General features: G+C 42.6%; 1 protein-coding gene across 6 annotated transcripts in view; it reads right to left on the minus strand.

Annotated features, from left to right (window-relative positions):
• Positions 1-14,323, minus strand: part of LOC110521464 (transducin-like enhancer protein 4) — an 83,519-nt gene that overhangs the window by 8,282 nt on the left and 60,914 nt on the right. For 4 of the 6 annotated variants that reach the window (XM_036968876.1, XM_036968877.1, XM_036968873.1 and 1 more), the window contains 9 exons: positions 9,289-9,459; positions 9,029-9,170; positions 8,533-8,684; positions 8,065-8,153; positions 7,162-7,411; positions 6,825-7,072; positions 6,380-6,527; positions 5,955-6,105; positions 5,760-5,836 (listed from right to left, as the gene is read on the minus strand). In XM_036968876.1, the coding sequence (XP_036824771.1) occupies positions 5,760-5,836; positions 5,955-6,105; positions 6,380-6,527; positions 6,825-7,072; positions 7,162-7,411; positions 8,065-8,153; positions 8,533-8,684; positions 9,029-9,170; positions 9,289-9,459 (1,428 nt within the window). The remainder of the gene's footprint in view (positions 1-5,759; positions 5,837-5,954; positions 6,106-6,379; positions 6,528-6,824; positions 7,073-7,161; positions 7,412-8,064; positions 8,154-8,532; positions 8,685-9,028; positions 9,171-9,288; positions 9,460-14,323) is intronic. The other 2 variants (XM_036968878.1, XM_036968875.1) reach the window with 2 other exon arrangements.

A 14,323-nucleotide genomic window follows, 5' to 3' on the forward strand; every position in this document is an offset into this window, starting at 1 on the left:
CAAAATGTACTTAACACTTATTTTTCTTAAAACTGCATTGTTGGTTAAGGGCTTGTAAGTAAGCATTTCACTGTTAGGTCTACACCTGTTTTATTCAGAGCATGTGACAAGTAACATTTGATTTGATTTATGAGATTAAACTTCGCTCTGAAGCCTGCAACGTTGCTGGCTCGGTCAAAGTGATTATCGCAGTGTCTAATTAGCCCCTACCTACACCCTCCATAATTTTCACTCCCCCAGTTTTGGGGCACTTGTGCATAGGGCGGAGACGCACGGGAACGTGCAAATGGAGGGCCGACACACACCTCTCTGGCCCTGCCCCCCACTCACTCAATCAGCAACAGCCTGCCTCACTGCATGATAGTCAGCAGCAGCAGCACTGTCACAGTGAAAATAATACCTTTTTTTTTTTTATTATGAGAAATGTCATGGCTGACGCAGTGCAATTTAGAAGTAGCCCAAAAACCCACAATCATCAAATCAATTCAAAGTTTATTTGTCACATGTGCCGAATGCTTACTTACAGGCTCTAACCATTTGTGTGGGAAAAAAAGGTGTGTGTGTGTGTAGGTAGGTAGGTAAAGAATAAAACAATAGTAAAAAGACATGAAAAAAAGAGTAGCAAGGCTATATATATATATATATATATATATATATATATATATATATATATACCTGTTAGTCAGGCTTATTGAGGTAGTATGTACATGTAGGTATCGTTAAAGTGACTATGCATATATGATGAACAGAGAGTAGCAGAAGCGTAAAAAGAGGGGTTGGCAGGTGGTGGGACACAATGCAGATAGCCCGGTTAGCCAATGTGCGGGAGCACTGGTTGGTCAGGCCAATTTAGGTAGTATGTACATGAATGTATAGTTAAAGTGACTATGCAATCAATACATTTTCACCCGTGACATTGTTTTCAAGGCAAATATGGTCATGGCAACCCTGATTGCATAATGGTACTTGATGGAAAAACTGATATGAATAATTTGGTACACTGTTTAGATTGAGCACATCTAAGCGAGATATATACTTTGTCATGACGAAACAAGCGGATGGAACTGTTCTAGACCAAGGGGATCTCAAGCCTTTTGTGGCCGGGGACCCCTTTTGTGATAGCAAATTCATCAGGGACCCCTCATAATCAGAACACAACTCGAGTGCGTTCTGATAGCCTATAAGGAGTTTTACTATGACGTCTGAAATCCATGGCTAGACAAACCAGGTCTCGGGCCCAGGGAGAGAACATTTGAAAAGCCTGCCTCTTTGCACTTTTCAAGCTAATTTCCTGCTATTCTACACATTTTGCCATGAGGCAAAGAGAAAACATTGCAGTTTTAAAGCTTAAATTACAGTGCATTTTAAAAAATTTTTAAAAACATTGGGGGAATAGTATTGAGTTGAAAAGTGGATAATTAGGAGTACTATGGATACACATATCCCTGTGAGCCAGGCCCATGTTGCCCAGGGTTAAAGACATACATTGTAGATTAATAATATTACATTGTTTTGTATTACTAGAGGTTGACCGACTATGATTTTTCAACACCGATACCGATTATTGGAGGACCAAAAAAAGCCAATACTGATTAATCAACCGTTTTTGAAATTGATTTGTAATAATTACAATTACAACAATAGTGAATGAACACTTATTTTAACTTAATATAATACATCAATAAAATCAATTTAGCCTCAAATAAATAATGAAACGTTCAATTTGGTTTAAATAATGCAAAAGCAAAGTGCTGGAGAAGAAAGTAAAAATACAATATGTGCCATGTAAAAAAGCTAAAGTTTAAGTTCCTTGTTCAGAACATGAGAACATATGAAAGCTGGTGGTTCCTTTTAATATGACTCTTCAATATTCCCAGGTAAGAAGTTTTAGGTTGTAGTTATTATAGGAATTATAGGACTATTTCCCTCTATACCATTTGTATTTCATTAACCTTTGACTATTGGATGTTCTTATAGGCACTTTAGTATTGCCAGTGTAACAGTATAGCTTCCGTCCCTCTCCTCGCCCCTACCTGGGCTCGAACCAGGAACACAACGACAACAGCCACCCTCGAAGCAGCGTTACCCATGCAGAGCAAGGGAACAACCACTCCAAGTCTCAGAGCGAGTGACGTTTGAAACGTTATTAGCGCGCACCCCGCTAACTAGCTAGCCATTTCACATCGGTTACACCAGCCTAATCTCGGGAGTTGATAGGCTTGAAGTCATAAACAGCGCAATGCTTGAAGCACAGCGAAGAGCTGCTGGCAAAACGCAGAAAGTGCTGTTTGAATGAATGCTTACGAGCCTGCTGGTGCCTACCATCGTTCAGTCAGACTGCACTATCAAATCATAGACTTAATTATAACATAATAACACACAGAAATACAAGCCATAGGTCATTAATATGGTCGAATCTGGAAACTATCATCTCAAAAACAAGATGTTTATTCTTTCAGTGAAATGCGGAACCGTTCCGTATTTTATCTAATGGGTGGCATCCATAAGTCTAAATATTCCTGTTACATTGCACAACCTTCAATGGTATGTCATAATTACGTAAAATTCTGACAAATTAGGTGGCCCAAACTGCATATACACTGACTCTGCGTGCAATGAATGCAAGATAAGTGACACAATTTCACCTGGCTAATATTGCCTGCTAACCTGGATTTCTTTTAGCTAAATATGCAGGTTTAAAAATATATACCTCTGTGTATTGATTTTAAGAAAGGCATTAATACGCACCGCATCAATTATATGCAATGCAGGACACGCTAGATAAACTAGTAATATCATCAACCATGTGTTGTTAATTAGTGATTATGATTGATTGTTTTTTATAAGATAAGTTTAATGCTAGCTAGAAACTTACCTTGTGTTACTGCATTCGCATAACAGGCAGGCTCCTCGTGGAGTGCAATGTAATCAGGTGGTTAGAGCGTTGGACTAGTTAACTGTAAGGTTGCAAGATTGAATCCCCCGAGCTGACAAGGTAAAAATCTGTCGTTCTGCCCCTGAACAAGGCAGTTCACCCACCGTTCCTAGGCTGTCATTGAAAATAAGAATGCGTTCTTAACTGACTTGCCTAGTTAAATAAAGATTTAAATTAAGGTGTAAAAAAAAAAAATCGGCCAAATTGGTGTCCAAAAATACAGATTTCTGATTGTTATGAAAACTTGAAATCGGCCCTAATTAATTGGCCATTCCGATTAATCGTTCGACCTCTAATTATTACACACTTTAAAAACATATTCCACAGATCCCTTGGCCAAAAGTAGTTTAATCTGTTAGTAATATTCATTAAAAAATGCAATGTATAATAAAATATAAAAAAGCGTATAAAAAATATATATATATTGAGATCTGGCCGCAGTACCTCTGCAGACCCCACTTTGAGAACCCCTGTTCTAGACAAGTATGCCCATACCATCTATTGGCTGATCTGGCGATCTGGAGTGCAGGTAACTGTTTTATATTTACATTTTAGTCATTTAGCAGACACTCTTATCCAGAGCAACTTACAGTAGTGAGCACATACATTTTTTTAAGCGTTATGAAATGTGATATTGTCTTATCCCCTATCTCCAGTGATTAGAACCTTATAGGTTTGACAAGTTCCTACACGATTTCATGATTTCATAGACGGACCACTTAGAAGTTAAATCATGGTGAAAATAGTTATTTTACACACTCATAGAACATACACTATCCTCAAACTGACAGGAGTTTCATGTTTCACTTCTGGTAGGTGGATTATCCTTTTAACCCTACGTGGTTCAGCTGTGCTCTCAGCATCACTAATCACAGCTTTCAGAACCACAGAAATACAGGGAGCTGACTTTCTCTACAATAACTGAATAAACAATCCCTACTACTGTACCTCTATTCTGTCTCCACCAGGATCCGTCTCTGTCTGCATCAGACCTATGATCCTATCCCCAGATGGCTCCCTACTAGCACGGCTCCTCTCTCAATCCATCCCTCCTTTAAACCTCTACCTCCTCCCACTTCTCCCCCTTCTTCTCTCCCTCCACTCTCCCCCTCTTTCAATCTCATCCTCCTCCTTGCATCCCCTCTCTCCTCCACATGACAGGTTCATATCACCAAGGCTGTCAATCAGCAGGCCATTGGTGAGAGAGGCCATGTTGACTGACAGACACGCTCACACTACAGAGAGACGGGGAGGAGGGAGAGAGGATGGATCGGTACAAGGGATGAGGTAGTGTTGAGTGAGAGCAATTGGAGGGAGGAGAAAGGGGTTTGTGTATGTACATGTGAGAGAGAAAGAGAGAGAGCGAGATGAATCGGGAGTAAAAGCGAGCAAGAGAAAGAAAGCAAGAGAGGAAGTAGCAGAATAATACCCTTTATAGACAGAACGCCACTACAGTAACGTTTCGATAGCAACAACTGATAACCTTTTAAGACAATTTTAAAAAGTGCACCATCAGAAGCATCTGTACCTTTTCAGACAGTAGAATTCTGCTCCGGCATAGAATGTTCTGTATTGTTTCCCTGACGACAATAAACGTTCCTGATTGCTGTGTTGTTTTTATGCTGTTTTTTTATGGAGGGGAAGCTAGATGTGTTTTCTTTCTACTAAAAGTCACAGTATTTAATGAATTTTAACAAAAATATTTAGGAGAGTGGTCTGCGCGCAGGCAGCAGGCAGGCAGGTTACGAGCAGGCATCTCAAGATTATTATTTACAGTTCGCCTAATGATTGATGTTTGTCCCACTTTAGAAGTGGCATTCCTTTATAGACAAGTAAAATGGCCATTTTAGTGGCACTTCGAATTTCCAGAGAAGGTTCCGTGTCAGCATTTCAAAAGCTGTTGTATTTGTACCCTTACAGACAAACAAACATGCCGTAGCCGAGGTGCTTTCAAGGTGCCACATTCCATATGTCTGAAAAGGGTATCATAGTGTGAGAGAGACACAGAGATAGAGAGGGAGATTGTGAGACGTCATGTAGAGGGAACTGAGGGGCATTTGGATAATAAAGATAGCATCTGTGCTCATCAGAGCTCTAAGGAGACACCAGCCAAGGCTGCAGATTCCTCCCTCCCTGCACTAGACTAGCAAACAGCAATGACAGCCATACTGCCTCCCTCCCACACACAACACAATATCTCCCCTTTAAATGGTCTTCCTGTAGCTCATCACACTCATACATACCGCATAGATAAAGCCTAAAGTGTGTGTGTGATGCAGTCTGTTCTGTCTGATAAAGCCCAGAAAGTCACCTTGAATCATATCTGTGATAAACAACTTGTCTTTCAACCTCTGTCCCACCCTCACTCTCAGTGGGAAGAAGCTAACTTCCTTCAATTCTACACATTTCATTTTGCCAGAGAGAGAATTTGCAGTTCTATAGCTAATCTCATGCTATTCTATACCTTTTGCCATGGGGCAGAGAGTGAATGTTGCTGTTCTAAAGCTAATCTAATGCTATTCTACACATTTTGCCATGCAGCTGAGAGAAAATGTTGCAGTTTTATAGCTAATTTCCTGAAATTCTACACATTTTGCCATGGGGCTGATGGAAAACCAGGGGGCCCCCAACACCCCAGGGGCTGCGGGGGGTTGTGCTATGCCAGTGCTCTCACTCACACACACACTGATGGGAACAGGAGAATATTAGAAGATTGGGCTATGGATTGGTGTTGGTCGTGGGATAGGGTTAGTGTTTGGTTCACTGACGGTACAATACCATATGAGTATTAGCCAGAGGGCTATCCTGCCTCTCTCTCTCTCACCTGGAAAATACTGGCTCCATATGGCGTCCTCCATGCATTCAGCAGATTGTCCTTCCCTGTGCTCACAAACCACTTGCCTGAAACACACACACGTTATACTTCAGAGTTAGCTGATGTATCCAACCACTATACATCTCATTAGCATAATTATGCAAGTTAGGATAGTGTCAGTCAGAGTTCTGAGCTTGTACGTACCACAGGAGGCAAACTTGAGGGAGAGCACACAGCTCTCATGGAGGTGCAGCTGGTACTTGTCTGGTTTGGAGACATGCAGCACTTCTACATTACTGCTCTCCATGCCCACTGCCAGCCACTCTCCTGTAGGACAGTAGCCCAAAGAAAAGATCTGGAGGGAGGGAGAGGATGAGAGAGAGAGGAAAGAGACGAGAGAGAGAGAGAGAGAAAGCTCATTACACGACTGAACGAAGCTCATCTGACAAAGATTATCATCTGCATCATCATGGAGATATGATACAACAGAGAGGAGCAGAGTGACTGGTCTGAAATAGAGGCTGATAGGTACACTATCATATTAAGGTGAAGTCTTCTCAGAAAGACAGTCCTGAGTTGGTCATACCTAGCGTTAGCTAGTCACAACGTCTCAGGTGTTTCATCAGTACCTGTGAGGTGAAGTCGTGCTGCTGCAGCTGTCGTCCCTCTCTCAGGTCCCAGCAGCGTACTGTGTTGTCCAGCCCCCCCGTCCACAGTTTGGTCCCATCGTTGGAGATGTCAATACAGCTGGCCCCGTCAGTGTGGCCCTGGAACTGCCTGGGGAGCACAGAGATACAATCAACATCAACCCAGAGCCATTCAGATGTGATCCATAGTCATCTAGCCCACTGCCCTGCTCTCTTCCCCTCTACCCTGCTCCCCTCCTCTACACTCTCCTGCCCTACCCTCTCACTCTACTCTTATGCACTCTCCTCCCCCTCTACCCTCCTCTCTTCTGCTGCCCTGCTGTGCAGGTCCCAGACCCTGATGTCCCCCCCCCTCTCTACCCCTCCTAACTTCCTATTTATCCCCCTCTCCTCCTTACCCCCTTCTCCTCTCCTCTCCTCTCCTTACCTAACCAGGGTCTGGTTGTGCAGGTCCCAGACTACAATGTTTCCGTCGCTGCAGCAGGAGAAGCAGACCTTGTTGTCGGGGGAAATGGCCAGAGCGTAGCAGGCCGGGGCAGAAGACGTCAACTCCGCCTTGATGCGGGGAGTGGGTGTGGCCAAGTCCCAGATTGACAGTGTGCTAGCCTCGCCTCCAACGATGAGTGTCCGCCCATCAGGGAGAATCTTACATGAGCGGATGTAGTTATCCCTGTTCTGATTGGTGGAAAGAGAGAACATATGTATTGAACAGATAAAACAATCAATATGATTGGTTAAGCCTTTTAAAGTTTGTGTCCACTCACCAGACAGTCGAGCTGGGCCATGGCACTCTTGCTGCCAGGCTGGCTGATGTCCCACACCTTGACACACCCCTTGCCGCCGGTGTAGACGTGGCGTGTGGAGGTGCTGATGGTAACGGCACACACCACCTCTCCATGGTTCAGAGTGTGGATCTGCCGGGCGTGCCGCGGGATGCCCGGGCCCAGCAGGGCGTCTGGAGGGAAAGGCACCGGCTGCATCTGTCCATCCGCACTTACATGAAAAGAGTAGGCACTGGTGAGAGAGAGGAGGTAAACAGAGGGAGGGAAGTAGGAGAAAATGGAACGAGTGCCATCCACTGAAATAGAAATCTGTATATTATTACAAACAGTCATGCAAAAGCATTGAAGACTGTCAACACTGCAATGGGAATGGCAACTGAGAAATATTCACCCAAACCTTGCTAATTGTTTTTACACAATAGCCGTTGGCAGAATGCAAAAGGGAAGATTGTGTTACAGAGGCCAGAGTAAGAGTGCTATTTCCAATGGCCAATCAGTTGGGGCCGGGACAATACCAGTATTGAGAACGTTAGTATCGTGGGCAAGGGAACAAAACACAACGCGGATTGAACTTCTTTAGGAAACAGACCTAATGATGGAAACAAACATCAATATGTTGTCATCAAAAGTCACATTTATTTATTTTCCAAGCTATAACACACAATATTTTACATAGAGCAGGTTTTTAAAGGACCAAAGAGTTTGGTTTGCTTCATAAAAAATATTGCGATACTGGTATCGTCCCGGCCCTACGATCAATAGCATAGCGACGCCAAGGTTGTTGTGTAATTTTATATCTAAATTGGGAGAGCTTGCTGCTTGCCCCAGCTAAAACAACAACAACAACAGTTCTCTATGTTTGGATGGAGGAGAGGAGCGACATACGGTTTTCCCCCAGAGGATCCACCAGGCAGTGAGGAGGACAGCCCTGGGGCTCTGAGGTGGGACCGAGACTCATATGCCACCTGGAGAGCCTAGGAGGAGGACCAAGACATGAGGAGGATTACTAAAATAATAATCTGGTGTTGTAACAGTTCAATCTCAGTAAATCCTAATCTTATCAGATTCAACCAACATAGGCTTTCAAACCAGTTCCTACCAGTGATAAACCAGTGATGCATATCTTTCATGCTTCAGGGCCACAGTGTTTAGACTTGATTTGTTTCCTTATAATTAGTAATTGATTCACACCCGGGCAACCAGGTGGGTGCACTAACTGGCCAATTTGGGACATAATTGATCAATTAAGTGCCAGGAAGAGACAAAGACGATAGACAATGCAGCCCTTGAGGTCTGGAGTTGTGGACACCTGTTTTAAACAGAGAGGTGAGTGAGGTGTGCTAAAGAACTCACCAAGGGGCTGCGGGTGTAGGCGCTGGTGGCAGCGCTGATCTGGGGCGAGAAGCCCCCGGGACTGGCTAGCTCCCCATTGACGCCTGCGTGGGACACCCCCCCAAATTGAGCTGGGTACAAACTGGGGGGCACAGACAGAGGACTGCGGAGAGCTAGGGGGAGGGGGGTGAAGATAGGGTGGATGAGAACATTTTACGTCACTGAGGACCAGAGAGGTCAGACAGATGGGGTCTACGGAGAGTTGTGTTGGTGATATCTTATACTATAACATGTCTTCATTGCTTTTGGCTGATCAACCGTACCACAGGAGCACATTATCACAGTAGGGAGTAGTGGTGAGTTATAATGGTATTATGAGCAGATTAAAAGTATAATTATGGTATTACATGGCTATATGATCACAATAGATTAATAGGATGGTATAGCAGGGGTATAATAGCAGGGGCACAGACAGAAGGTATGAAAGACAGACAAGACAGACAGGTGTGTGACTCACCCAGGGGGTCAGCGGAGGAGGCAGCCCTGCTGACCAGGCGAAGGCAGGACGTACTGGGGCCGGCGGGGCCGGGGGTAAGAGCCTCATGGTGAGACGGGGACGGGGTGCTCGACTTAGACAACGAAGACCCAGACTTCTCCACCTAAAGAGAGGTAACGAGATACAGTCATGATACAACTTCATACAGATAAGTAAGGGATAGTTCTCTCATTTGTTGATGTTGGGCACAATGTTAATGCTTGACAACGAATGTATAATACCTGTGCTGGGTCCTTGGCCTTGCCCGGTGTGGGGCTGCATGGTAGGGGGGAGGACGGGACCTCTCCGGGGCTCCTGGGGGACCCTGGTAACTCCTTCCTCAGGGTGGGGGCCCGGTCCAGACCGTTCCCGTGGGGGGAGTGAGGGGGGCTGCCCGCGGGAGATGTGGGTTCCTGTGTACATAGACCGATAAGGGACTCCAGGTCACCCCAAAACTACACAAGACCGTAGCTTCACATTAGCTGTCAAAAATCGCTAAAACTGTAAGATTATAGACATTATAGATCACTATAGTGTCCGTATGGATTTAAGCACAAGTGTGTATGAGGCCTGTACAATACTGTAAGTCAAACCCAGCAAACTGTCTACCTCCCTGCCACAGCCAACCCAATAAAACCATTCCCATCTTCTCCCAGTGTGCTGCAGTCAGCACATCTCCTGTAGCTGTGTCTGAGCAGAACACACATCCACAGACTGTACCACAACAATCACCAGAGACATCCCCTCTCACACACTCAATAAGAACATCTGTCAAATTCTCAAATTGTTAAAAATGCAAAAATCACACAAGAGACTTTCCCGCTTTTGTGCATTGTGCTGCGCAGTACCAAATGCAGAAAGCTTGGATAAAACATATATTTTGGTACACTGTATTAATTATTTAAACAATTAAAAATATTCTGAGGGCATAAATAAAGGAAACACACTGCTGCTATCTGATGAGAGGAGGGGTGTCTGTGCGTGTGTGTTCCAGAGCTGAGTTCAACAGGGAGAGACTTTACTCACTAGGAAAGGAGAGAACAGCAGCTCCTCATAATTCAGAGTGATTGGTGTCCTCATTGTGAAATTATCAATTTTACCCTCTACATTTAAAAATGACCATATACACTGATTGTTTAAAGCAAAACTACCAAAACTATTGCTGATGGTAAACCTGAACAATCAATTATATTGTAAGACTTAGCAGGTAGGCTATAGCCAGATGACAGTTGTGTCTCCGGTAGCAGTGCATAGATGTCAATAACCTAGCCAATGATATAGGTTGTCACTCAACTAATAAAACCTAACAACACGCAAGCCATTTTAGTATTTGAATGCTGAAGGTGCCACACAGATTTGCAAGAGCAGGAACAGGCAGTCTACTTCGCGTTTGTCAGCACGCGAAGCTGGGCACAGTACACAGTTTGACTAGGCTACTGATACTGCCTGGGGTTGTACAGCATGCAAACTGATCAATGACTCAACACTTTCACTTACACTGAAGGAGAGAGGATGCATCAGTTGTCACAAAAGATTAGGTATTTTCAGAAGATAGAACAAAAAAAAAAAATGTTGTGACAAAATGTTTATTTTATAATTGTTTTATTTGGGGAGGGCTACAGGTACACTACACAAACTCATACAATCTCATACTCTGTTTGCATTTTCCTGTTGGCTAATGCTCAAAAAGAAAAAAACATCCCAAAAAAGGTACAGAAATATAAAGTATTGATCATTTTGATCATATCATAGAATCAAAAAAGTAACAATAAACCCTGTTTGCAAAGGAAAACAAAAACAAAAATGAGTCTCCACGCCCAACATCTCGCTGTGGATAATTCTAATGATTGAACTTCTAGTGGTAACTGTATCCACTGTTGAATTGAGAGAGTGAGGTGATTTCCGTCTAATAGCCAACATCTGTTTTGCAGCAGTGCTGCCTGCCAGCAGTAATTGTCTCTGATTAATTAGGAGATTCAAGAAACTATCATCGTTAAGTAACATAGTACAGTGCATTCGGAAAGTATTCAGACCCCATCCCCTTTTCCACATTTTGTTACGTTACAGCCTTCTTCTGAAAGGGATTCAATTCATTGTTTTCCTCATTCATCTACACACAATACCCCATAATGACAAAGCAAAAACAGCTTTTTAGAAATGTTTGCAAATGTATGAAAAATAAATACCTTATTTACATAAGTATTCAGACCCTTTGCTATGAGACTCAATTGAGCCCAGGTGCATCCTGTTTCCATTGATCATCCTTGAGATGTTTCTACAACTTGAATGGAGTCCACCTGTGGTAAATTCAATTGATTGGACATGATTTAGAAAGGCACACATCTGTCTATATAAGGTCCCACAGTTGACAGTGCATGTCCGAGCAAAAACCAAGCAATGAGGTCAAAGGAATTGTCCGTAGAGCGCCGAGACAGGATTGTGTCGAGGTAAAGATCTCGGGAAGGGTACCAAAACATTTCTGCAGCCTTGAAGGTTCCCAAGAACACAGTGGCTTCCATCATTCTTAAATGGAAGAAGTTTGGAACCACCAAGACTCTTTCTAGAGCTGGCTGTCTGGCCAAACTGAGCATTCGGGGGAGAAGGCACTTGGTCAGGGAAGTGACCAAGAAGCCGATGGTCACTCTGACAGAGCTCCAGAGTTCCTCTATGGAGATGGGATAACCTTCCAGAAGGACAACCATCTCTGCAGCACTCCACCAATCAGGCCTTTATGGTAGAGTGGCCAGATGGAAGCCACTCCTCAGTTAAAGGCATATGACAGCCCGCTTTGAGTTTGCCAAAAGGCACCTAAAGGACTCTCAGACCATGAGAAACAAGATTCTCTGGTCTGATGAAACCAAGATTGAACTCTTTGGCCTGAATGACAAGTGTCACGTCTGGAGGAAACCTGGCACCATCCCTACGTTAAAGTATGGTGGTGGCAGCATCATGCTGTGGGGATGTTTTTCAGCGACAGAGAATGGGACACTAGTCAGATGAACGGAGCAAAGTACAGAGAGATCCTTGATGAAAACCTACTCCAGAGCGCTCAGGACCTCAGAATTGGGTGAAGGTTCACCTTTCAACAGAACAATGACCCTAAGCACACAGCCAAGACAACACAGGAGTGACTTTGGGACAAGTCAAATGTGCTTTTTTCTTTGTCATTATGGTGTATTTTGTGTAGACTGATGAGGAGAAATAACAATTTAATCAATTTTAGAATAAGGCTGTAACATAACAAAATGTGAAAAAATGAAGAGGTCTGAATCCTTTCCAAATGCACTGTACATGCAAAGCATTGAATATTTACATTAATGTACTTTGAAAGGAACTTTGTAACTTTGTCCCAGAAGCATTTAACTGCAGTGCCTACCTGATGTAGGGGACACAGTGAACAGTGAGTTGGGAGTTGGTGCCAATTTCTTCGTAAAATATTTCATTGGTATATACATTCTGTGAACAAACTTAAAGTTTATAAATTGATGGTTCAGATTACTGGATGCCATGGTCACGTTTCCATATTCTGTTCCAATAAAGGGTTGTTCAGATTCACTTAGATCTAACCCATACTTTTTAATGGCTTGCCCAGAATATGAGCTTTCCAAAAGTTGTTTATAGACATCAGTCCTTTTGGGAGCCCAGATAATTTATTTATATTTCACATAATTGGATGGTTCGGTATTTGGGTTTCCCAAGGGACTCCATGGGACAGCATTGCTGACCTAAGTTGTAAATATAGAAAAAAGAAGTTTCCTGTTAATGTTTATGTGTATTTCAATCTTGGAATGTTTTCAAACCATTACTATCCATGATATCAACAAGGGTACGGATTACACATTTGAACCATTGGGTCGATGCAAAAGGCCGCCCTCCATATTGCAAGGTATTATTGTGAAATATTGGAGTATGGGCATGCCATTTTGATATCAAGTTACATTGTTTTAAAATGTCACGCAAAATAGAGATTGTGTGAGCAATAGTAGGACCAACAGACGGATTTTGAAAGGGGATTTTTGTTTTATGTTATTTGATTTCCGCGGAGCCACGGAAATTGTAGAAGAAGAGTCCAAGGCAATAGGAGACACCATTTTTCTCTATATACTGAGTCAGGGAACATAAGAATAAAGTCTAAACTAATTTAGGATGGGGCAAAATGCTAGTGCCTGGAAATACAATTTCAACTTTGGTACAGATAGTCCTCCTACTTCTTTCCCTCTTAATTTAATCTGGGATCACTTACATTGCCTTATTCATTTTTTAAATCCCACTATGGATTTTATCCCAAAAGCCAGAAGGGGAGACATGGGAAGAATTGAATTACAAAAATCCAGCCATGGCCATTTTTCATTTTGACAATACATATTCTGCTGGTTAAAGCAACATGGATGTTAGTCCATCTACTGAGGTCGGATTGAATTGATTTGAACATTCTGTTTAAGTTTCTAGCAATGGTTTTATATTAGGAAGAAAATCTATTACACCCAAATATTTAAAATGGGAAATTATTGGGATTCCAAAAGCAGAGATGGAGTCCTCCATCTGGGTCTTGAGAGGAAGTAAGGCAGATTTGGGTCGATTAATTTAATAACTTGAGATGAAGCTGAATTTATCGATGATCTTCAATGCATTTGGGAGTGATTGAGATACAATATCTAGATATAGTAAAATATTGTCCACGTATAATGAGATGAAGTGATCAGGGAAATTGGTAAACAAATAACAAAGGAGAAATCAGATCACCTTGTCTATTGCTTATTGTGATTTTGAATGATCAGAGCAGATATTGCCTATAATATCTACGGCTGAGGGATTGGCATATTTAGTGTTTTAATCATATTAATGAAATTGGAGGCCAATTCCCATTTGTTCGAAGACAGACCAGAGATATGACCATTCTAGTCTATCAAAAAGCATTTTCTGCAACAGGAGATAAAACAGCCCAAGGTTCTGATGAAGCATTTAAGAGATGTAATATTCGACGGAGGTTGTCTGAGAATAAACATTTTTTAACAAACCCACTTTGGGTAAGGAAGTCTCAAGACGGGACAACATTTTGGAAAACGGTTTGATATCTGTGTTTATCAAGATAGGGAGCGATAGTGAGAACACGGGGTAGCATCCTTTATTTTTTTAAGCTAAAATAGTGGTGTATTCACATCTCCCAAATGAACCTTTGTGAACGGCTGTGTTAATCATTTCAAGCAATAGTGGACCAAATTGATTCCCACATTTTACATAGACCTTAAGGGGGAATCCCGTACAGGCAATTTTCCT

This window comes from Oncorhynchus mykiss, chromosome 30, assembly GCF_013265735.2.
Source record: "Oncorhynchus mykiss isolate Arlee chromosome 30, USDA_OmykA_1.1, whole genome shotgun sequence".
Lineage (NCBI taxonomy): Eukaryota > Metazoa > Chordata > Actinopteri > Salmoniformes > Salmonidae > Oncorhynchus > Oncorhynchus mykiss.